Source organism: Gopherus flavomarginatus, chromosome 7, assembly GCF_025201925.1.
Source record: "Gopherus flavomarginatus isolate rGopFla2 chromosome 7, rGopFla2.mat.asm, whole genome shotgun sequence".
Lineage (NCBI taxonomy): Eukaryota > Metazoa > Chordata > Testudines > Testudinidae > Gopherus > Gopherus flavomarginatus.
In genome coordinates, this window is record NC_066623.1 from 58513306 (window position 1) to 58536269 (window position 22964).

Genomic DNA, 22964 nt, shown 5'->3' on the forward strand with positions numbered 1-22964 from the left:
CAACCCAATCCCATTCTTCCACACAGCCAGTGTCTCCCCTTTCCTCTGCCTTCTCATCCCAGTCTGTCTCCTGGCCCAGCAAATCCTAGTCCCACCCCTTCCAACTCTCTGTCCCAATCCTCTCCCTTCCCCACTTCCTTGTCTCCAGTCTCCCTAGCCAGCCATTCCAAGTTCTCAGAAATAGCTGAGTTGTTCTGGCTGAAATTTTCGAAAAATGAGTCTAAAGCAGGCAATTGGCATGGAAGATTTCAGCCTGAACAAGTAAATGTTGTCAAAGTTATAAGCAACTGAAAACAGGGTATTATTATAATCAGAACCGGCACCAGTGTTTTTGGCGCTCTAGGCGCACGGCCATTTCGCCGCCCCGCACGCTGCTCCCACGGCTCCGGTGGACCTGCCACAGGCGTTCCTGCGGAGGGTCTGCTGGTCCCGCGGCTCCGGTGGAGCTGCCGCAGGCGTGCCTGCGGGAGGTCCACTAGAGCCGCGGGACCCAGCGGACCCTCCGCAGGCACGCCTGCAGCAGGTCAACTGGAGCAGCCTGCCGCTCCCCCGGCAAAATGCCGCCCCCCCAATAATCCTGGCGCCCTAGGTGATTGCCTAGGTCGCCTAAATGGAAGCGCCAGCCCTGATTATAATGGGAAGCTTCAAACAGCCTTAAAAAGGGTGCTGCTACCACCTCTGTCCGTTATAGTCTTCTTTTTAAAAAGTAAATTAAGCATGTTTTCTAGCAGATCGATGTAGGGTAAAAGGATTTATCTATGCAACAAGCTCCTGTAGGGGTCAGCCAGGCCCAGCATCTAGTTTCCTTCTAGTGCATGCCATTCCCCCCTCTAATGGGAGAAAGCACTTCCACCCTTTTCTGGGTAAAGGAGGGAAAGCACCAGAGCCTGTATCTATATTTCTCAACCAGCCATGCCCCAGTGGAGGTATGACTGAGACCTGGAGCAAATTATATATGCATGAAACTTAAAATGTTGTAGGCTATAGTGTCTGAGTGTCAGTGACTCCTTCCATTGCTATCATTAGATCCTTTATTTCTAAAGTAAAATAATTCACCTGCAAACATACTAGGAGGGGATTCAGGTTGTGTGGATCAGGGGCTGAGATGAGGGATCTGTAGAAGGTGTGGCTTCTGGTTCACTGCTAGGAAGAATGTGGGAGACACCAGTGCACCTATGATCTGGGCCCTTCTGACCTTAGGGTGTGTTTACATGGAGACACTCACGAACATGAATGTGAATTAACTGTGAATTTAAAGTTGCTTAGTTAAACCCCTGTGTGGGGATGCTTATGCAGATATAAAGTGGCCTTAATCTGGTGTAACTAATCCTCTTTAAAATCACATCTTTTCTTAATGTGGATTATTTTTGATGAGTGACCACTCCAGACAAACCCTAATCTGTAGGGGAGGGGGCAAGATACTTCTGACTAACCCTCTCCCGCAGCAGGTACTGCCCCCAACCTTGGGCACCCCCCCCCCCCCCGGCTGCTGTTTGCTCCCAAGCCTCAAGCAGGGCAGGGTTAATTGGGTGTGGCTTAGACAGAGGGTCTGGCTTGGGCGGAGGGAGTTAAATTAGGCACGCTCCTATTGGCTGTCAGGGAATAGTTGTGGGCGTGGATGGAGGTCAACGAGCCGGTCCCATTGGCTGGCGTGTTAAAGGAGCTGCCCTATTCGGGAGCCCCTCTGGTCCTTTCGGTGAGGGAGCGGGGAAAGGTGGGGCCCCATTGGTCGGTGGTGTTGGATGATTCGGCCCTATTGGTTGCGGCGCCGGGCGCCACCATGTTGGACAGCTCGCGGGGCTGTTGGCACTGGCAGCGCCGGCCGGGGATGGCGCGCGGGCGCCGGCGGGGGTGAGTACGGGGCGCCGGGTGGCGCCTTCCCGGGAGCGGCGCGCTGGGCGCTCGCTAGGGGCCCCGGGGCCGGGGCCGGGGCAGGGGAGCGGGGCCGGGAGCTTCAGGCCCGCCGCGCTCGACCCCTTCGGCCTGGGGGCCTCGTAGCGCTGCGGCCGCGGCCCTGCGCTGCTTGCGTGGCTCGGCGGGGACGGGCCCCGCGCATACGGGCAGGGGGCGCCCCTCTCCCGCCCGACACGCCCCTTCCCCGCGCCGCGGTCACCCCCTCGGGTCCAGTTGGGGAGCAGCAGCGACCCCCCGTGCGGTGCCGGAGCGCCCGTGGGGCGGATAACGAGCCCCGAGGGGGGTCGGGGTCTTTTCTCTGGGAATCCCCGCTTCGCTGGGGCGGTGTGGGGTCCCGTCTGCAGCCAGGCTGGTATGTTGGGCGATAGGGAGAGGGGATCAGTCACCCACCAGAGTTGGGTCTGCAAGAGTGGAAGTAACTTGCATTGGAAACCTTGATAGGGCTTTACAGTGGCTGCCTATGGTAGGAACGGGTCTTTAGCACAGATTTCCCTGGGGTGTTTGTGAGCCTTTCCCAAGCATAGCTGATCATTCAGATAAGATCCTGCTCTTGTGAGAAGTCCCCCGAGAAGCCTCCTCTACTTGATTTTGAAAAGTATTTGAATAATAATTCATGCTTCTGTGATCCCTTTCATCTTTGCATTTCAAAGCACTTTACAGACAATTAAAGCTATACCCGCATGTCCTAGCAATTAGAAAAATATTAACCCCCTTTTGTAGATGGGGAAGCTGAGGCACAGAACGGTTTAATGACTTGTCCATGGTCACACTGCCAGTCAGCGGCAGCCACAAATAAAACCCAGGAGTCCTGACTCAAAGTTATTTGCTCTGACAATTAGACAGCACACTTTAATTGTTGGGACCCTCTCAGTGGCTGAACGGTAGTGGACAAAGATTTCACCCTCTCCTCTCCTCCCCCGCCCAATCTTCAGTAAAAAGGGATTGTTTGAGTGCTGTCTTGTACTCTAGCCATTTCTGACACAGGACTCAAACTCTAATACACTACAGTGAAGGTTAGTGTTTTTATACTGTTATTAGACCTCGTAGTCTACCTAGCAGTAACATAAAACCAGCACAGTGAGACCCCTCCAACAACAGGAAAACTGCCTTACGGGATCGTTTTACTTAAAAGTATCTCTAAGCGTTCAGTGCAGTACAGTCTATATTTGGCTGACTTTTCCAGTCAAGGTGTTTCGCTGTGTATCTTACAACAAAAGCAAATAATTTTTTGCTGTTTTACCTTACCTCCATTCTATAGGGCCTTTGCAGTTAGATCTAAAATAAACACCTCAAAACAAACAAAAACTCTCTCCACCCTATGTAATTGGAAAATTTTGCCTTTTCAGTAAGTAGGTTCCACTTCGAACAGCCATTATGGTTATGGGAAAGCTTGGAGGTAAAACCTGACATTCAGCAAATGACATTGTCAAATGATGAAAAAAAAGAAACAATTTTACCATTGAGCATACAGATTAGATGTGGCAGTCATAAGAAGCATGGATTCAGGCTCCCTTTTAAAAAAAAAAAAAAAAAAAAAAAAATTAAAGTGAGCCTGGCTCAGCATTGAAGGCCAGACCATTGGTTGGTATAAGTCAGTGAGAAAACACGATTTATTTCCACTTGCAAACCAAAGTCCCAGGCACGGCTGGCTCTACTGTTTTTGCCACCCCAAGCAGCGTGCCGAATTGCCGCTACGGAAGGCAGGGGCAGTCCATGTGCCGTTAGGGTGGCACCTGCGTTTCCATGGAGGCTGAAGACAGAAGCTACACCATCCCGGACAGCTGAACATAGAAGCTGCCGCCGAATTGCCGCCGCCGCCGCAGAAATGTGCGTGCCGCCCTAAGGGCACACGTACTGCTCCCGCTGTCAGCAGCAGCAATTCGCGTGCTGCTTGGGGGCAGAAACACAGGGACTCCCGCTCCTTGCAGATTGCCACCCCAAGCACCTGCTTGGGATGCTGACGCCTGGAGCCAGCCCTGGTCCCAGGAGAGCCGCATAGACTTTGTACTGCCTTGCATGTTGTCAACAAAATTGGCAGCTAAGATCTGATCCCAGAATCTATGCTTCTGATTCTGTAGAGGTGCTAATTACTTTCAGCTTCTGTTGAGGCCAGCGGAGATAGGGTGGGCCCAGGAGCTGCGCAAGGGTTTTTGGCGCCCTAGGCGCAGGGCCGGCTTGCTGGTTCCGCGGCTCCGGTGGACCTGCCGCAGGCGTCCCTGCGAACGGTCCGCTGGTTCCGTGGCTCTGGTGGACCTGCCGTGGGACCAGCGGACCGTCCACAGGCACGCCTGCGGGAGGTCCACCGGAGCAGTCTGCCGCCCTCCCAAATCCTGGTGCCCTAGGCGACCGCCTAGGTCACCTAAATGGAAGTGCCGGCCCTTGGTGGGCTCATCACCTGGCAGGATTGGGCCTATTATTATTTAAGATTGTAGATAGATTTTCAGATCTCAGTTTGAGTTTTTAGTGCATCTTTTTATTTGTCAGCTGAATAAACTTGTTCTTAGCATCATTGACACCAAACCTAGAAGGAAATACATGTCATTTTCCATCAGTTTAAGGCCTTTTCTACACTAGTCTCCTTAAATTACCCCTTTGCTTATCACTCCACTGGTAGTAGCAATAGGGGGAGTTTTGGTGTCTTAAAAAAAACCGCTGGTGTTTACTGACACTTTTTATCTTCATGTCAGGTTTCCATGACAGTGTTAAAATGCTGGTGACCAACCAGTACCTTGTCTTTGCTCGAGCTCTAGCTACTGCTGCCACTGGTGAAGGTGCAATGGAAGGTGTTTCTTAAGGAAAAAATTTCTAGGATAGGCCCAGCGTCAGAGGACTGCCTGCAGGGCTGTATGGTGAAGGTTGTTACAGACTAAGGGAGCAGGGAGATGCTGTACCAACCAGTAAACTTGTAGGAAGCTGTAAGCACTATATCATAAGAGTAGTACAGAACAATCACCAGGTAATGAAAGAGAGGTGGTAAGAGTGTCTGCAGATTCTAAGATAATGTCTGGGGGAGTATGTGAATAAAAGAATTCTATGCTGATAAGATCTATGTAGGGAGAGAGAGGGTGAGCTACCAAGGAATCTGCCAGAATGGAATGGCGTATTTCATGTGACTGAACTATGAAATTCTGGGTCCAGATCTGACTAATGAGGCCTCTCCCTGTTCTGCCTTATTTAAAAATCCTAATGACCAAGTGAAAGTCTTGTAAATTGTGTCCAGACAACATTGTGACAGGCACCTTATTAGATAATTTTGATTCTGTCCCTGTAATGGCATTGCCCTCTAAGTACAGTTCTTCTCTAATTTCTCAGGTGCCAGAGTATACACCCTTTTGGTTTTGTGCTGTGCCTGCTGATTTTTTTTGCTTTTGGAAAGTGGTGCTGGGCTGGCTTAGAGGTGGTTGGCTGTTGCAGGACCCCAAGTCTTAAGAATATAAATGGATTCCATTTCCTCAACAAGTAGCAGAGAGCTGACTGTGGTGAGTTGCTTCCACTGAGAGTGCGAGTTTGGGGAAGAGAGTGGTTTAGCTGCTGTTTGGCTGTAGCATGAGTAACCTTCCAGACAGGCAGGAAAGTTACTGAGATATGTTTTTGTTTAATAAGTGGGTGGGAATGCTTTAGTTGAGACACTTGTGTGCACTGCGTGAAAGGACTTTCTCAGGCCTTGCCTACACTAAGGGTTTTGTCGACAGAAGTTATGCCGATGATTATAACCCAGTATATTCTCATAACACTCCTTCTCTCAGCAGAGCACGTCCACAGTTGGTGCTCTAGCATCGACAGAGAGAGCAGTGCACTGTGCAACTCGCCACGTTCTGCAGCTAGGGGTGGGAAGACAGAACGGGTTGCAGTGCATCATGGTAAGGGCTCAACGTCTCATGATGCATTTTTCCATTCCATTGTTCCATGGGCTTCCGAGTGCATTTTGTGGCATTTTTCAACGGTCTCTGTTTACTGTGCACCTGCCATCTCTGTCTGAAAGGATGGATCCTGCATTGTTCTCTGCTGTCACTGTTATGAACACATTATGGCTGGTCATGCAGTATATCATGAACACCCAATCTGAACACAAATGAGAGGTGCCTAACCTGTTATGAGCCATGGAAAGAAACACCACCAGATTACTTTTGGCATTCACGGAGCAGTTGGATGTGGAGGACTGCCACTTCTAGGTTCGGGAAACAAGCACTGAGTGGTAGGATTGCATGCAGTGGCTGCAGAATTTCAGATATGAAAGCCACCTTCGTGGAATTGTGTGCAGAGCTCACCTCAACACTGCAGCTCAAGGACACCAAAATGAGAGCTGCCCTCTCAGTGGAGAAGCTTGTGGCAATCACTGTGTGTAAGCTGGCTACTCCAGACTGCTACTAGTCGGTTGCAAATCAGTTTGGAGTATGGAGATCCATCACTGGGGCTGCGTTAATGCAAGCGTGGAGGACCATTAATCACATACTACTATGAAGGACTGTGACTCTTGGTAATGTGCATGAAATGGTGGATGGCTTTGCAGCAATGGGAATCCCTAACTGCAGCAAGGCGATAGATGGCATTCATATCCTAATTTTGGCCTTGGACCATCTTGTGACAGAGTAAATCAATAGAAAGGGGTACTTCTCTATGGTATTGCAGGCACTTTGTGGCTTTCCGTGGCTGTTTCACTATCAACACGGGGTGGTCCAGGAAGGTACATGACGCATGCATCTTCAGAAACTCTGGATTTTACAGAAAGCTGCAAGCAGGGATTTTCTTTCCAGACCAGAAGATTCAAAATGAGGATGTTGAAATGACCGTAGTGATCCCGGGAGACGCAGTGTACCCTTTACTTCCGTGGCTCATGAAGCCTTATGTGGGAAACCTGGACAGCAGCAAGAAGCACTTCAACATTAATCTGAGCAGGTGCAGAATGACTGTAGAATATGCCTTTGGCAGATTAAAAGCACACTGGGGCTGTCTTTATGGCAGGTTAGACCTAAATGAGGAAAATATTCCCATGGTCATAGCAGCCTGCTGTGTACTCCATAATATTTGTGAGGCTAAAGGTTAAAAGTTTCCCCTGGGGTGGAGTGTGGAGGGGGATCGCCTGGCAGCTGATTTTGAGCAGCCAGATACTAGGGCTATTAGAGGAGTACAGAGGGGGGCAATTCGAATCAGGGAGGCTTTGAGGCACCATTTTGACAGTGAGATCCAGTAATGTGTCATTACAGCGCTCTGCCATGCTTTATTAACTTGCTGCCTTTCATTAAAATTTTGATGATTCCTGACTGTGATTTGTTCTCAGCAAATGATCAAATTGCAACTGTGTATTAATTCCAGCAGCAACCACAATGTGTAGGAGACAAAGAATGGTTATCTTTCATGGAATATTTTTTGTTAAATACCAATTAACAACATACACAGAAGGCTTGGTGGGAAGGGAGATAACAATGAAGGGCAGTGTAGATGCCTGTATATATGTGGTCTGTTTTTCAGAAGTGTTTAACACCATTAGCTCCCTTGGAAATCAAAGGAATCTGTGGTTGCTCAGCGTTTCTAAGAATCAGGCCACTTTTATGTAGGTGCCTAAATTTTAGGTACTAAGTGCTTTAATCTGTTCAGAACTGGGATAAATAAAGCCTTAATAGGTGTTTCCATTGTAGATAGTAGTGGTTCTGAAGTGGGCTGTATGATCCAGTGTTAATTCTCATAAATCTCTGAGATATTTTAAAAAAGGAAACAAAAGAAAGCAAGTTCCTATACTAGTTACATTTAAAATAACGAAGTGAAATAAAGTGAATGAATGAATAAATAAATAAAGATATAGTGAGTTGAAGATAAAATTCTGTTCATATTAATCTGCTTGGTCTTTTTGTTACACTCAGGATGAGTGTTTAATGTCTTAGGGGGTGTGTTTTGACTGCAGTGTTAGACTGAGCTCCTAACCCAATTCCCATCCACATCCACAAATCTCTAGCTCAAGTTAAGTGGTGCTTTAAGTTTGAGCTAGTTAAGCATAAATGGAGGGATGATTGGAGCTCAAATGCTGCTAAAACTCTAGGAAGTAATGCAGTGGTGGTACGACACTGATTATAACTCATCAGCTGTTAATCTATTTCTGTATAGTTTTAGTGGTGTTTTGCAGTGTGGTCACTCAAACTAGCTTGAGTGGAGTAACCCAAGTGTACTAATTTGAGCTAACTGTTGCAGTGAAGATAAGTCCTGTATCCTGCACTTGCAGGAGTATGGCCTTTTTGGTCAGTTGAAGGTTTGCCATCAGTACTGCTGATTCCCATTGCCAACCTGCATACCACAGACATTCTGTTCAGAGAAATTCTGCCCTGTCTAGATAGAACTGAAGGATGAATTTTAGCTTATGTGAATTTCCTGGCTCATTTCCGATCAATACCAGGAGAGGTTCTTTTTATAATTGGCAGATCAGATAAGTATTACATAGATCAGGTGTCTGTAGTGCTAGATTGACACAGCTTGGGCATTTGGCCTCTCTTTTAATTCTTCCTTTTCCCTTCATGGAATTTGGTGTGTTGAGTGACTAATCACATTAAATAAGTTATTCACATGTCAGCTGCATGCAAGTTGCCTTTACAATGACATTGTTTACATACTAATATCTGAAAATGGGGGTTATCAATAGTGTTTGAGAAGCAAGTTGTATGACCGAAAATGAGCAATCTAATCTGAACTGTCACCTCACGAATGAGACAAAATGAAAATGATGGGGCTAAAGTTACTACTGTTATGCTGCACATTTAAAACTGTTAGCCAGCTGAACAAAGAGTCATTTTCAAAATATAGAGATCTGTTGACTGGGTGTGGAACTGCTTGTCCCTAGCTGTAACTTGTAATTTGGTTTAAAAGTGGGTCACCAGGCTGTCCCCCATCTTATTGTTTTAGTCTAACATTAAGATTTCATGCAGGAGTGCTCCTACTGTGCCTCCCTGAGGACAGCTAGGAGCCCAAGGATATCTATCTCATTAAAACAAGGTAGATTTGCACCTACCCTCATCTCTTCAGCGCAGGGTGTATGGCCTGCAGAGAGACACTGATTCTCTCATGCAACGTAGTCCGTGTTAATCTGAACACGCGGGCCGCAACTTGCATGCTGAAGGTGGGGATGGCTGTGATCTGTATTTGGCCAGTGGGATGCACTTTGGCTGTCCTTGTGTTGTAGATGGTAAAACTGATGGTAAAATAGCTAAGCAAGTGCACTGCTATTACTTGTTTCTTGAATATGTAACTTCTGCCTCATCCATTTATTGCTCATCCCAGTGAGCATCTACCACTCAGGGTGCAGTTTGTGGCCATTTTGAAAAAAATTGTTTATGTTCCTATGTGCAGTCTCTATCAGCTCCATGTGTGTCCTACAGTGATGGTGATTTAGTGTCAGTTTTCAACTGCGTTCTGGTTATGTTTAATAATGTTTGAATATTCTTTTCTTGATTTAATTTAACTAGATTTGATTAACTGCTCATCAGATGGGCCTTAATTGATAACGATTTATCAGCCAAAACTTATTGAAGAGGGAGATGTCTTGCATCTGTCTTAAATACGAAGACATAGATGTGTCACAGCATAGTTGGTTGGGCTGAGGTTTTAGAACAGAGTGATTTTTTTTTTTTTAATTTCCTTTGTGTCTGTGAGGCTGTTAATTGTCTATTGTTTATTTCTCCTCTGTTTGTTTGCTCTGGAGATGTTTTTGGCTATCATTTTTGAAAACTGCTATGAAGGATGGATTTAGTACACCAGAATTTAGTACACACTTTTGATTTTTTTGGGGTAGTGCAGAGAACTTGGAGATATGGTAGGGACCACATTTTTTTTAAATGAGCATTTTCTGCTTTTAAATGTGGTACCATCAACTTAAATAATAATTCTTTCCAAATGTTCTCCCTACTGTACTTACAGTAATTTCAGTTGTTACTTGTAAGTGCAATAATAGAGGACATTTCCTGTATTTGGCAGCCTTTTATGTATATCGTTCGTTTAACTGTATCAGTCCATTCCCGTTGTTTGTGAGGCATGTTCACACAGCAACAAGGGAGAGTATTTACAAAAGAGGAAAGTGGGATTGTGAAACCCCAAAAATTGGCAGGAAGTTTGGGCCTGGGGTGCAAGTGCAGCATTCTTTAACATGCTTAGCAAACATGACTAGATTTTGAGTTGATGGTACCAGAGGATCGGTACCTGTGAAACTTACATTTTTTCTTTTTCTTTTTTTTATTTTTTTGGTTAATTTGTAGAGGTACCAGAAGATACTTCCGTGATGATAGACCCACAAGAGTGAAAATTATGAATGAAATGCATTCACATTCCCCTCCTGACCCTGATCTCTAATAGACTTCCTGTAGCCCTTGGAAGAGAGGGTCAGGAGAAAGGAGTTGAAGGTCACCATGAAGCTAAAGCAGCGAGTGGTGCTGCTGGCCATCCTCTTTGTCATCTTCATTTTCATGAAAGTTTTCCTCATTGACAACTTGGACACTTCAGCTGCCAACCGGGAGGACCAGCGGGCCTTTCACCGCATGATGGCAAGCTTGCGTGTGGAGCTAGACCCCCGACTTGATCATACGCTGCAGTCCCCCTGGGAGATTGCCGCCCAGTGGGTGGTACCACGGGAAGTGTATCCCGAGGAGACGCCGGAGCTAGGGGCTGTTATGCATGCCATGGCTACCAAGAAAATTATAAAAGCTGATGTGGGCTACAAAGGGACCCAGCTGAAAGCTTTGCTGATACTTGAAGGGGGACAGAAAGTGGTCTTCAAACCTAAGAGGTAAATATACCCATCAGTGACTGGATAAAACAACCTGTTTGGGTTTTTCCTCTCTGCTGATTCATTAATTTATAAACTGATATATGTTCATATTGCATATGATGCAGTCTAGTATTCAGAAGGTAGAATGGAGCCATGCTGATCCTTTGGTAATATTCAGCTTGTCTGCCAGCTGAACCTGAGATTTTCAACATTGACCTCCAAACCCAACCTCTCTATAGTTCAGAGACATAATCAGCAAGGTTGGTCAAACCTTGCAGTGCTGAACACTGGCTTCTGACCAGTGTTGCTGGCCAGATGTCGGGTATCTGAAGAGGAGTCATGTAGCATTCCACAGTGAGAGGCTAGTTGTCATGATCTGGGTGCTTTATGGCAGTGAGTCTCATAGGGTGTCAAGAAATGGAAATTGTTGGCCGTCTTCAAACTAGGCCTAGAAGGTTGTGGTGCTACCAGTGGAATGTAATATTTTATGTTCTTCCTTGTATTTGTCAATATGGAAATTGCATTTCTGCCTTGATTGAACATTTTCTCATTCCACCATAAAGCTGCTTATGTGACTTGTGTATTCCTGTAATGCTTTCTAAACTAACTTTCCTTGAGGAAAAGGTGGACTGCTGGAATTTTCAGTGCCATTTCTCTAATGACGACTTGCACGCCTGGTTTGGAGTTACATCATTGGACTGTACTGTGTTGAAACACTATGAACTTTTTGCATTGAAGTGGTGGTGATACAGCTTGCACAGGATACTGCATGCATATTGTAATTACCATGTCTTGTTACTGTATTTCTATAGTGCTTTTTATATAACTGAATGCCATAAAGAAGTACACAAAGCCTTAAGTTACATTCCAGTAATGGAATGTTGGTGTGCAGGCAGGCAAAATGTACGCATCAAGGACATGTACAGCCAGGAATGTTTTTAAAGGAATGCCAGACAATTTACGGTGATATGCAGTGCATGTGAGAAAAGAAGGGGATGCAGAGAGGAATTTTTGGCAAGGATGTAGGAGTTTATCCCTACCTCTTTTTCGTAGGATTCTGGAAGTTTTTAAGCAATTGCCCACACTCAGCTCCAGAGTAGGTAGTCAGGTTCCCTATTTGCCATCTTTCTGATTGAATCCGGTAGGTGTGGAGAATTAGCAGACTGAGTGGGCAGTCAAAAAAGTAGAGCCCTGTGCGGATACGAAATCTATATCTGTGGATATAAATCGGTATCCACAGAGCTGCAGGGCTCTACCGGGAACTGCAGCAGTGAAAGCAGCAGTCTGGTATGCTGTTGTTCCCAGGAGCAGCTGTGGGCAGGGCTGGGAGCGGCTACAACCATGCTGGAGGAGCTGCTGACGTGGGGTGCTGGCTCCTGGGAATGTTATGAACCATTAAGAAAGGGATAGATAAGACTGAAAATATCTTAATGCCACTATATAAATCCATGGTATGCCCCATCTTGAATACTGCATGCAATTCTGGTCACCCCATCTGAAAAGATATATGAATATTGGTGAAGGTACAAAGAAGGGCTACAAAAATAATTAGGGGTATGGAACAGCTTCCATATGATTAAAAAGACTGGGACTGTTCAGCTTGGAAAAGAGAGCTAAGAGGAGATATGACAGACGTCTATAAAATCATGAATGGTATGGAGAAAATGAATAAGGAAGTGTTTATCCCTTAACATAACACAAGAACCAGGGGTCACCCAATGAAATTAATAGGCAGCAGGTTCAAGGCAAACATAAGGAAGTACTACTTCATACAAGGTACAGTCAACCTGTGGAACTTGTTGCCAGGGGATGTTGTAAAGGCCACAACTGTAATTTGGTTAAAAAAAGGAATTAATAAATTCATGGAGGTTTGGTCCATCAATGGCTACTAGCCAAGATGATCAGGGACACAACCCTGGGTGTCCTAAGCATCTAACTGCCAGAAGCTGGGACTGTATGAGAGGGGATGGATCACTCGATAATTGCCCTGTTCTATTCTTTCCCTCTGAAGCATCTGGCATTGGCCACAGTTGGGAGATAGGGTACTGGGCTCGATAGACCATTGGTCTGAAGTAGTATGGCCATTCTTATGTTCTAAAGCAACGATTTGACTGGACCTCTCCTCCGGGTCATAAGTAGGGCTCTGTGTTTGTCACGGATTCCATGACTTCCTGCAACTTCCACGACTTCTGCAACAGCCAGGGTGGCTGACCCCAGGGCCACCTGAGCAGCTGGCCCCGTGGACTGCGGTACTGGCTCTGCAGCCAGCCACACCAGCCACTGCTGGAGTGGCCTCGGGACCAGCCGCACCAGCTGCTCTTCTCACGGCCCCTGGCAGCTGGCTCTGGGGGCCACCTGAGCAGCAGTCCCTGGAGTAGTGGGAGCAGCTTCAGGTATTTATGGTATACATAATGGACAGGTCACGGGCTGTGGTTTTTTTTGGTTTTTTTTTTTTTTTTTTGTTTCTTGCGTGTGACCTTTCCATGACTTCTACTAAAAATATCCATGATTAAATCGTTAGCCTTAGTCACAAGCTATCCTCTCAACCAAAAGATGGGTCAGGATTAAAGCACACTAGCAGATATTGTGGGAGACATGCACTGCTGCTGTACCTGTTCTGGGTAGTCCCTAGGGCTATTAATTGTCTAACTTGCACTAACTAGCTGCAGATTTTAAGGATTATTAGATCATCTAGTATATCTCATGCCATAAAATTTCACTCTATTACCCCCATATTGATCTCAGTAACTTGTGTTTGACTAAAGCATAATTTACAGAAAGGCATCCAGTCTTGATTTGAAAACATCAGGAGATGTAGAATCCACCATTCTCCTTGGTAGTTTGTTACATTGGTTAATCATCTTCAAATTAGAAGGCACTCTTTTTTTTTTTTTTTTTTTTTTTAGTGAATTTGTCTGGCTTCAGCTTCCAGCTATTGAGTCTTGTTATGTCTCTTTCTGTTAGATTAAAGAGCCTGTTAACTCCTGGTATTTTTGCCCTAGGAAGATACTTATTCACTGTAATCAAGTTACCTCTCAGTCTGTTATTGACCTCGTTTATACATGCAAGGATTGCACTAGCACTTTTGGTCACATCATCACACTAGGAGCTGATGTTGAGTTTTGTCCACTATGATTACTAAATCCTTTTCGGAGTCACTGCTTTCTAGGATAGAGTCCCCGATTCTATAGATATGGCTTGTATTCTTTGCTCTGAGGTTGTATTAAAACTCATTTTGTTTGACTGGTCCTAGCTTGCCAGGTGACTGAGATCAATTCGTGAGTACCCTGTTCTCACTATGTACCTCTCTGCTAATCTTTACACTCTTTAATTTCACTAACCTCATTCCTCCTCTCCCACAAGAAATCATTTTGGAGGTGACCCAGAACCAATTCCATTTCAATGATTCTTGCTTGTGTGACTCTTAACTTTACTGAGGAGAATCCCCCATAAATCATTTTGTTTTTTCATCATTCATTGCATTTACAGATATGCCAGAGACTATGTAGTAGAAGGAGAGCCATATGCTGGATATGACAGACACAATGCTGAGGTGACAGCCTTTCACTTGGACAGGTATGGAACTATTGGGTTCACTATTTAATTATTCTCTTGTTTTTGTTTTGTTTTGTTTTGTTTTTATTTTGCACCAGTTCACTTCAGAGAGGGTGCCTGAGACATCAATCTCCAACCTGCTCATTGAGTTGAACAAAAAATGTTGTTAAAACATCATGACATGATAGAGTCCAATGAGCAGGGTTTCTGTGAAAGGAAATAATATCATCCTAACTTATTAGAATGCTTAGCACATGTCAACAAAGTAATGGATAAAAAAAGAACAAGATGGGCATAGTTTACGTAGACTTTCAAAGGGTTTTAACTAGGTTCCTCACGAGAGACTGCTAAAGAAATTAAGTAGTCATCATGAGAGGTAAAGTATTATCATGGATCAAAAACTGACCAAGAGACAGTGAGCATAAATAGTCAATTTTCATCCTGGCAAAAAGTGAAGAATGAGGATGCCTTAAAGTTCTGTACTAGGTCTTGTGTTTAGTATATTTGTCAGTGATCTGGGAAGGGGGGTGAGCAGTGAGAAAGCAAATTTTTTTCCAGATGATATAGTGTTGTTTAGGTTAGATGACAGAGGACTGTGAAGCACATCAGAGGGACCTAACCAAGGTTGGTGAATGGGCAACATGATGACAGATGAAGTATATTGATGGTAAATGCAGAGTAATTCACACTGGAGGGAAAAAATCAACTACTCATATACCTTAGAAGGGTTAAATTAACGATCAGTTTGGGTAAGGGGTCTGGGAATCATTGTAGACAGCTCAGTGTGAAGACCTCAGCTCAATGTGCAACTGCTGTCAAAAAACCAAAGATGTTAGGATATCTAAGGAGTGGAAAATACTATGGAATATATTATAATTCCATTATATGAATCAATGGTGCAGCTTCATCTAGAATACTGCTTGTGGTATTGGTCACTCCATTTCAAAAAGGCTATTATATAATGAGGAGGTGTTTTAGAAAAGGGTATAGAAAATAATTAAGGGAATGAAAAAAAACTCTCATATGAAGAAAAAGCGAAAATGTTGGAATCTCTTACTTTAGAAAGGAGATGGTGAATAAAAGGGAACATGATAAAAGTATACAAAATAATGAATGATCTAGAGAAGGTAGATTGGAACGTTCTGTTCTCTTGTCTCATAACACAAGAACAAAGGGAGATTAAATGAAATTGAAAGAGGGCAAATTCAAAACTGTTAAAAGGAAATATATTTTCACAAACATGCAATTCAGCTGTGGAATTTATTGCCAGAGGATACCATTGAGGTCAAAAACTGAGCAAGACTCAGAAAGGGATTTGGTCACATAGTTAATACTACAGTAGCTTTTAGAAGAGATATTAAGACGATTGTTAACTGTTAGGAACTGGGTGGTTTCTTGCACCTTTCTCTGACTTGTCTGGTGCTGGACTCTGTTAGAGACAGGATACTGGACGTTGGACCGTAGGTCTGATCTAGCATGACAGTTGCTGTGCTCCAATTCCTGTGTTGAATTGTTGCTCTGAACTTTATGCCAGTTTTCTTTCATATTCCACAATCAGGGAGACAAAGTAGGGTCTATTTTCCTGCATAGGGCATGGTGATGTCCTTTCTCAGCCACATTTTTTTCCTACAATAGGATTATATTGGACTAAATAGAGTAAAGGTTCTGTTTCTATAAGGGATACTGCCCCAGCGCCATTGGGCTCTTGTTTCTCTAGAGCTGTCCAGTGAGAGATCAGATTTTCCAGCTTTTTCTCGTAATTTACAACCTCTTCAGGACTTGTGTGGCAGCTGCCTACTTTCAGTTAAGAAGGTCTGATGGGAGTTCTTTCAGAGCTGAAAATTGTTGTTCCTAGATCTGTGGGAGGGGTCTCTGTGGAGCATGAGTTTGACACCTGGGGTGGAACTGGACCACTTGTACTTTGTTTTTCTGGCATCCACAGCAGCTTCAAATTGCAAGCTTTATTTTTTTTTTTTTTTGTTTTAAGTATGTTTCTTGTGGTTATGTTGCAAAGATGACCTTCTGAATATGATTCCATGTAGTGCTGTCTTATACCTAAGCAATGGTTCTAGTGAGGTGTGAACTGACATCTTTCCCATTCATCACAATAGGGTGCTAATATTTAACTCTGATGCTGACACTTCAAAGGATACTTATTTTAAATAGCCATATGCAAAGGGGCACAGAATTAAGACTATCACATTTGCTCATACAAATTGGATAATTGCACACATCCAAATCTTTAGGACTCTTTTACTGTCCTGTATATCTCAGGCGTGATTTGTTAAGACAAACATTCTTCTTTGCCTATTTTGAGTAATACTTTGCACTTCCTTGGGCTTTCTGTCTGAGGATCTAAAAGCAGTTTACAAATGTTAAAGAACTAACTTTCATAGTACCTCTGTGAGATAAGTATTTCCATTTTACAGAGGGGACAACTGAGGCATAAAGATTTAGGGTGGGTCTTTCAAACGTGCCTAAGTGAGTTAAGAGTGCAAATTGTATTGATACTTGTGCTCCAAACTCACTTAGGCACTTCTGAAAATCCCACTCTGAACACCTAAGTTGCCTGTGGTCACACAGTAAGTCTAACAGATACAGGAACAGAACTCCCTGAGAGACTTGTGCTTACCTGCTAACTATCTTTCCCCCCTCTCTCGTGTTTCTAAATGTCTTTGTGCTTTCCAAAGACACCCAGTTCTCTCAAACCAGCTTGTCTGCTCTCAAGTTTAACTGAATTGGAGTTTAAATTACAACAGAGTTTATCAGGTGGCTTCTGGGAATTAGTATAAATTATCTTTCCATGTGGCCAGCCCAAGGCCCTATGGTGTTTGCTTTGAGCTCCTACCTGAGACACAATATATTTTGTGATATGAGGTCTCATTTCCTGGGCTGAGTTCTGTGAAGACACTGTATTTGGCCCGTGAAGAAAAGGTGCATCTCATGCTGCTCTGCAGTGACCACTCAGACCAATATAGGAGCATTGCTGATGGGCTGAAAAGGGAGTCTTGTCCATCCAGCCTTCCTTAGCTAAAGGAAAGTCTTGAAAGAAGATAGAAGGTACAAATGGTGAAGGGTTAATTTCCAATGGGATTCCAAGCTTAGCACCTGCTATAAGGCAGCCATCTTTGAATTTGCTCAGTGGCTTGGAGATTTGATGTGGTTTTTAGATTTGAAACTGCTATCCCTGTTAAAATGCTCATACTTTGTCACCCCTTTCCCCCCCCTCGCAAAACAGAATTCTGGGTTTCCGGCGAGCTCCACTGGTTATTGGCAGATTTGTGAATCTGCGTACAGAGATCAAACCCGTTGCAACAGAGCAGCTGCTGAGTACCTTCCTGATGCTGGGTAAGTGGGTGCTATGTATCGTGCAGCCCACTGAAAATAAGCATGTTTATTTAAAAAAAAAAAAAAAAAGGGAGCAGTGGGAAACTGACATAACTGTAGAACAGTTAACTACTATCTAGGAACCTGATAAACTGCTTCCAGCCCTTCAGAGGGTTTTTAACACTGGTGTAACCTTGTTTGGTGGGGAAATGGGGGTGGGATTATTTTTCAAGAAAGAATACTTTGGTTTGCCTGTAATTTTTGTTCCCTTTTGCAGGTATTTGTTTGAATAAGTATTTTCTTCCTAATGTCAGAAGCGTTCAGAAGAATTTAGGAATAGACCTGAATTGAAAAAATTGAATTATCTTTTACTCTGAGTAAACTGAATGGACGTTTGGAACGATGTGGCTTGCTAAGATATCAGATGGTGATGGATGATGATGTTTGTATAGCACCAGCAGTGTGCCTGGCATAGCAACATGATTATAGAACTGGATAAGATGTTCATAACTAGATGTCCCAGAACAGTTTCATTCATTTAATTTATAGTAATAATGTTGATGGGGTATTTTCTGGGGGTTAATGGCTCAAGGGCAGAGTCCTGGCTGGTGGTCATTATGCCTCAGAAAATGTCCTGTGCTACAACCATTAGTACTTCAGTCAGATTCTAAAGTATCATATTTCTTTGTCAGAAAACATATTTAGAGACAACTGTTCATCAACAATGTATTGTTTTTATGTATGTTTGATGGGCAGGGCTGGTAGCACTTATTAAGGTTGTCAGACACTTCCAGTTATAAGACTGTATTTTCAGTAGTTTATAACTCTGCCAAACTTTAACTGTTCAGGCTAAAATATACCATGCCAGGTCTCTGCCTTATGCTGAGGTTGTGGGTTTTTTTTGAAATTTCAGTCAAAATGATTCAGCTATTTCAGAAAATGAGGCTAATGAAAAATTGTTGTTTCACCTATGTTCAAAAATTCAGGCAACTTTTTTTTTCTTTTTTAGAGGAGGGAGCTCTTGTGCCCCCATTCTGTGGAATAGGGACTTGAAATTTAGAAACATGGTATCCTTTGTGACGGGGATGTGCTTTTTGCTACCCCCTATGAAACCTGACTAAATTTGGCCAAGCTATAAGCCTTTTAAAAATTTGAAGATTCCATCCCCACTAGGCATGTTGCACCCAGGGCCTGAAGGAGGACTCTCTCTCCAGTCACAGCTGTTGTCTTTGCTGTGGCTGGGAGTGTTACATGGAGCCAGTGTCTCCTTTGCTGGGAGTGCTCCCTTTGCTGATGCCAAAGCAGCATGGAGGGAGAATCTGTCTGATTTGAAAGCAAAGGGGACAAGTGCCAAACCTACGGTGATGGGGTGCAGAGGAGTGGGTCAGGACAAAGAGCGGTGGCAGTGTGTGGGGAGATAGAATGAGAAGCCAGGGTGGGGGACAAGGTGGTAGGGTGACTGGAGGTTGGGAGAAAAGAAGCAGATTAAATGAGGAGCTCGGAGGGGAAACTGGGAATGAGGAGCCAGAAGGTGCACAGGAACGAGGGCTGGCTGGGCAAGAGACTGGGACTTGGAAATGGGGGTGAAAAAGATTGGAAGGATATAGCAGCAGGGGTGAAAGTGAGGGGTTGGGGGCAGGGAGGGATAGGCAGAAGAGGCTTTGCCTATTAGAACACATTTCTCTCCAGAGCCTGAAATGGAACATAAGATTCCTGAGTCTCACCATTTCTCTGCTGTCAGAAGCAGTGAAACCCTCTGGCAGCGTCCCATCCACCGCCATGCCCAGAACTAGTCCACATAGAGCAGGGGTAGGCAACCTATGGCACGCGTGCTGAAGGCACACATCAGCTGATTTTTCAGTGGCACTCTCACTGCCTGGGTCCTGGCCCCCGGTCCTGGCCACTGGTCCGAGGGCTCTGCATTTTAATTTAATTTTAAATGAAGCTTCTTAAACATTTTAAAAATCTTATTTACTTTACATACAACAATAGTTTAGTTATATATTATACACTTATAGAAAGAGACCTTCTAAAAACATGAAAATGTATGATTGGCACGTGAAACCTTAAATTAGAGTGAATAAATGAAGATTCAGCACAGGACTTCTGAAAGGTTGCCAATCCCTGACACAGAGGATGACAACATACTATTGCTATCAGCTACTCCATTTGCTTGAATGGCAGAGGTCTTTGCAATAGAATTTTAAAGGATCCAATCCTGCAGATGACCCAAGTAGGTGTCAGAATGGTGGAATTTCTTTCCTCCCCACCCATATGCTTTTTTTTTTTATTTTTTTTTTTAAACCTAGGATATAACACAAAAACTTAATATAATTAAGATTGCAAAGCCAAGCACTCAGAAGTTAGGAAATGCCAGAATTAAGATTGCCTGTGCAACCTTAGTTTGACCCCTTTGTGCATGATCAAATACTATTTTTTCCCACTTCATCCCTCTTCTCATTCACTGCACTGGATGGTAGTGCTCACTTAATTGAGCAACTAATTCAGTATTATGTTTTCTCTTCATTGTTCAATGTCATAGTTACAGAATTTAAGGCCAGAAAGGACCTCCAGATCATATAGTCTGCCCTCCCGTATATCACAGGTCACCAGCCCCCTCCTGTTAAACCCAGCAACCGAAATTAAGTCAGGCTATTATGTGCTGCAGGCAGGGACTAGGAAGGACAGAGATGAACCAATGCCTGAGTCCTTTGCAATGGCATGGACAAGTTTAAAGGAGGATACCCGGATAATCCTGGCAAGTGAGCCATGCCCACATGCTGCAGGGAAAGGCAAATTGTCCTCTCCCCGCCCCAAATCACTGCCAATGCGACCTGGAGGAAGATTCCTTCCCAACCCCACATGTGCAGTCCATTAAACCCTAAGCATGTGAGCACAAGAAATTTTTGTATTTCCTAATGTCTGAGTGCTTGACTTTACAAACTTAATAATGTTCTTCTAATGTAGTTTTTTGTGTGTGTGTTTTCCCTTGTCTATTCAGTGGATCCTTTTAAAGTGAGCTTTTCATCTTGTCAAAGATGAATAATTTCCTGTTGGTTATCTCTCTTTTGGAAAGAAGTTCCAAATGGAAAAAGAGAAGTTTTGGTTTCCTCTTGAGGGAAGGAAGAGGAAGGCGAAATGAAGTGAATTGTTGAAAGGACTTCTTTGTGGAAATCTCTCTAAAGGTCCTTCAGGCTGCTCCTCTCTTTTGTTTGAGCTTCCATAGAGTTACTACTCTTCTTGTGATATGTTTTTTTTGTTTTTGAAGGGAATAGTACCTGTTTCTATGGGAAGTGCTACTATTGTCGAGAAACAGAACCAGCTTGTGCTGATGGAGATATCATGGAGGGGTCAGTCACGCTATGGCTCCCGGATGTCTGGCCTCTTCAGAAGCACCGGCATCCTTGGGGAAGGACTTACCGTGAAGGCAAATTGGCCAGGTATAAGAACCTCATAGGCCTACTGCAGCAGTTCAGAATACACCAATCTTTGCAGTGACTTGGGCTGTTTAAAGAGCAGTGTTCACAAGATCCAAAGGAACTTTCAGCCAGTTTTTCTTGAAACAGAACTACTAGTGAAGGCCTCTGATGGGACAAGCATTAATTTGAGTGAGAGGGGGAAAAATCCTATGGACATCCAGGAATGCTAAGTGTCATTTTTTCCCCGACTTCTTCCCTGGAAAGTAACTTGCCACACAAGTCAGTGAGCAATTCAGCCATACCCGAGTTGACTGTGGAATCTTAGCTGCTTGCCTCTCACTGTTGAGGCTTTCTTTTATGCTGTGCCTCTATTTAGCTCAAGAGACTTCTGTGACACTGAGTTAGTAGTCTTTTTGCCTAATTTCTTGGGGTTTTATTGGTTCTATTTTTGTGTTTGTTTTTTTTTTTTGTTTTGTTTTTTTGTTGTGCACCTATGCAAAAGCTTTCATGCCAGAGTAATTTCGGTGTGTTTGAGGGAGATTCTGTGCAGCCTGGAAGAGATGAAGTTCGCTCCTTATTTATTTTAAAGTTCAAATTTTTGTGTTATTTTCTGCGAAGTATTTCTCACCTTAAATAGTTTAGAACTGAAAAGTTGTTTGTTTGTTTGTTTGTATGCCAGCAACATGTAGGGATCTGGACCCATGTCCAAAGAGCACTGTTAGACAGAGACCAGTGTGGGCCTGATCGTTATAAGACAGACATGGGATCTCAAAAACTCATTAGGACAGAAACACTAGCCCAAATGACTTCAGGCTCAGTAAACTTCCAAGCATTGATCCAGGACAAGTGACCAGAAAAACATTTTCAGCCCCTGAGATCTTGTTTGCTGAACTAGATTTTTGGTTTAGCTATTTCCATCAGTTTCTAACTAGCTAGCTATTCACAGAAAAAGTCTGAACTTTTTTTTTTGCGTGGAACTCCTTGCCAGAGGTTGTTATGAAGGCCAAGACTATAATAGGGTTCAAAAAAGAACTAGATACATTCATGGAGGGATAGGTCCATCAATTGGCTATTAGCCAGGATGGGCAGGGGTGGTGTCCCTAGTCTCTGTTTGCCAGAAGCTGGGAATGAATGACAGGGGATGGATCACTTGACGATGTATTTGTGGAAAAGAGAACAGGAAACATTTTGCTTCTGTTAAGAAGTTGTTTCTCAACTTAGGAGGCCCATTTACGCTATGTTTTACCATGTTGGAGTCAGAGCTAGAGCTTTTCTGCATGATGGGGTAATGCACACTATAAGGGCATGATTTTAAAGCACACTGAGGTGTTATGCATTAATTGTAACCCTGTTGGTGTGCACTATAAGTTCCCTTGTGTGCTCTAGCATAGTACTATTTCAAATACCATTATGTTAAAGCACACCAGCAGGGTCTGTGTGGACTATAAATGCACAACAACTTTAGTGCACTTCAGAAATCACACTTCCATAAAGTGCCTTACCCCACTGTGTAGACAAGCTCCAGGTCTAACGTGACAATCCTTATGTTATAAAGTACTTTGTTCTTGCCCATGCAGATAGAATCAGATAACATTGCTCTTTTGTCATGTACTTAACTATATTGCTGCTTTCACTCTCTGGAAACCTGTCTTCAGGAGTAGGGGAAGAAATAGACATATGTTCCATATGGCATGTAATGTCCTTTCTGCTGCTCCTAATTATGGAAGATATTTGTGTAGGCGTTTTTCTCCTCAAAGCTGCTGCTCTGTCTTGAATAATTCTGTTTAACATTATTCATTTAGTGCCATTAGTGTACATAGCTTTCTACAACCATGTACTAGATAAGATCCCTGACCTTCGGAGTCACAATTAAGCTCTGCAATAGAATAAAAATTATCAGAAGTAAATATAGGAGCAGATCTGGAGTGCTGGAGAAGGATCAGTGTGGTAACTTGATTGACAAATGGTGGATAGAAAGGGGAATGTAGCATGGTGCAGGGGAAAGA

The 22964-nt window shown here is 43.8% G+C and overlaps 1 protein-coding gene across 8 annotated transcripts in view; it reads left to right on the forward strand.

The window, feature by feature from the left end:
- Positions 1-1775: 1775 nt before the first annotated feature.
- The window catches only part of FAM20B (FAM20B glycosaminoglycan xylosylkinase), a 33419-nt gene continuing 12230 nt past the window's right edge, over positions 1776-22964 (forward strand). For 4 of the 8 annotated variants that reach the window (XM_050963293.1, XM_050963300.1, XM_050963301.1 and 1 more), the window contains exons 1-7: positions 1782-1851; positions 5227-5393; positions 5661-6810; positions 10149-10675; positions 14147-14233; positions 17451-17560; positions 20808-20979. In XM_050963293.1, coding sequence (XP_050819250.1) covers positions 10299-10675; positions 14147-14233; positions 17451-17560; positions 20808-20979 — 746 coding nt within the window. In that variant the 5' untranslated portion in view covers positions 1782-1851; positions 5227-5393; positions 5661-6810; positions 10149-10298. Of the gene's footprint in view, positions 1852-5226; positions 5394-5660; positions 6811-10148; positions 10676-14146; positions 14234-17450; positions 17561-20807; positions 20980-22964 lie in introns of all 8 variants that reach the window. The other 4 variants (XM_050963298.1, XM_050963295.1, XM_050963299.1 and 1 more) reach the window with 4 other exon arrangements.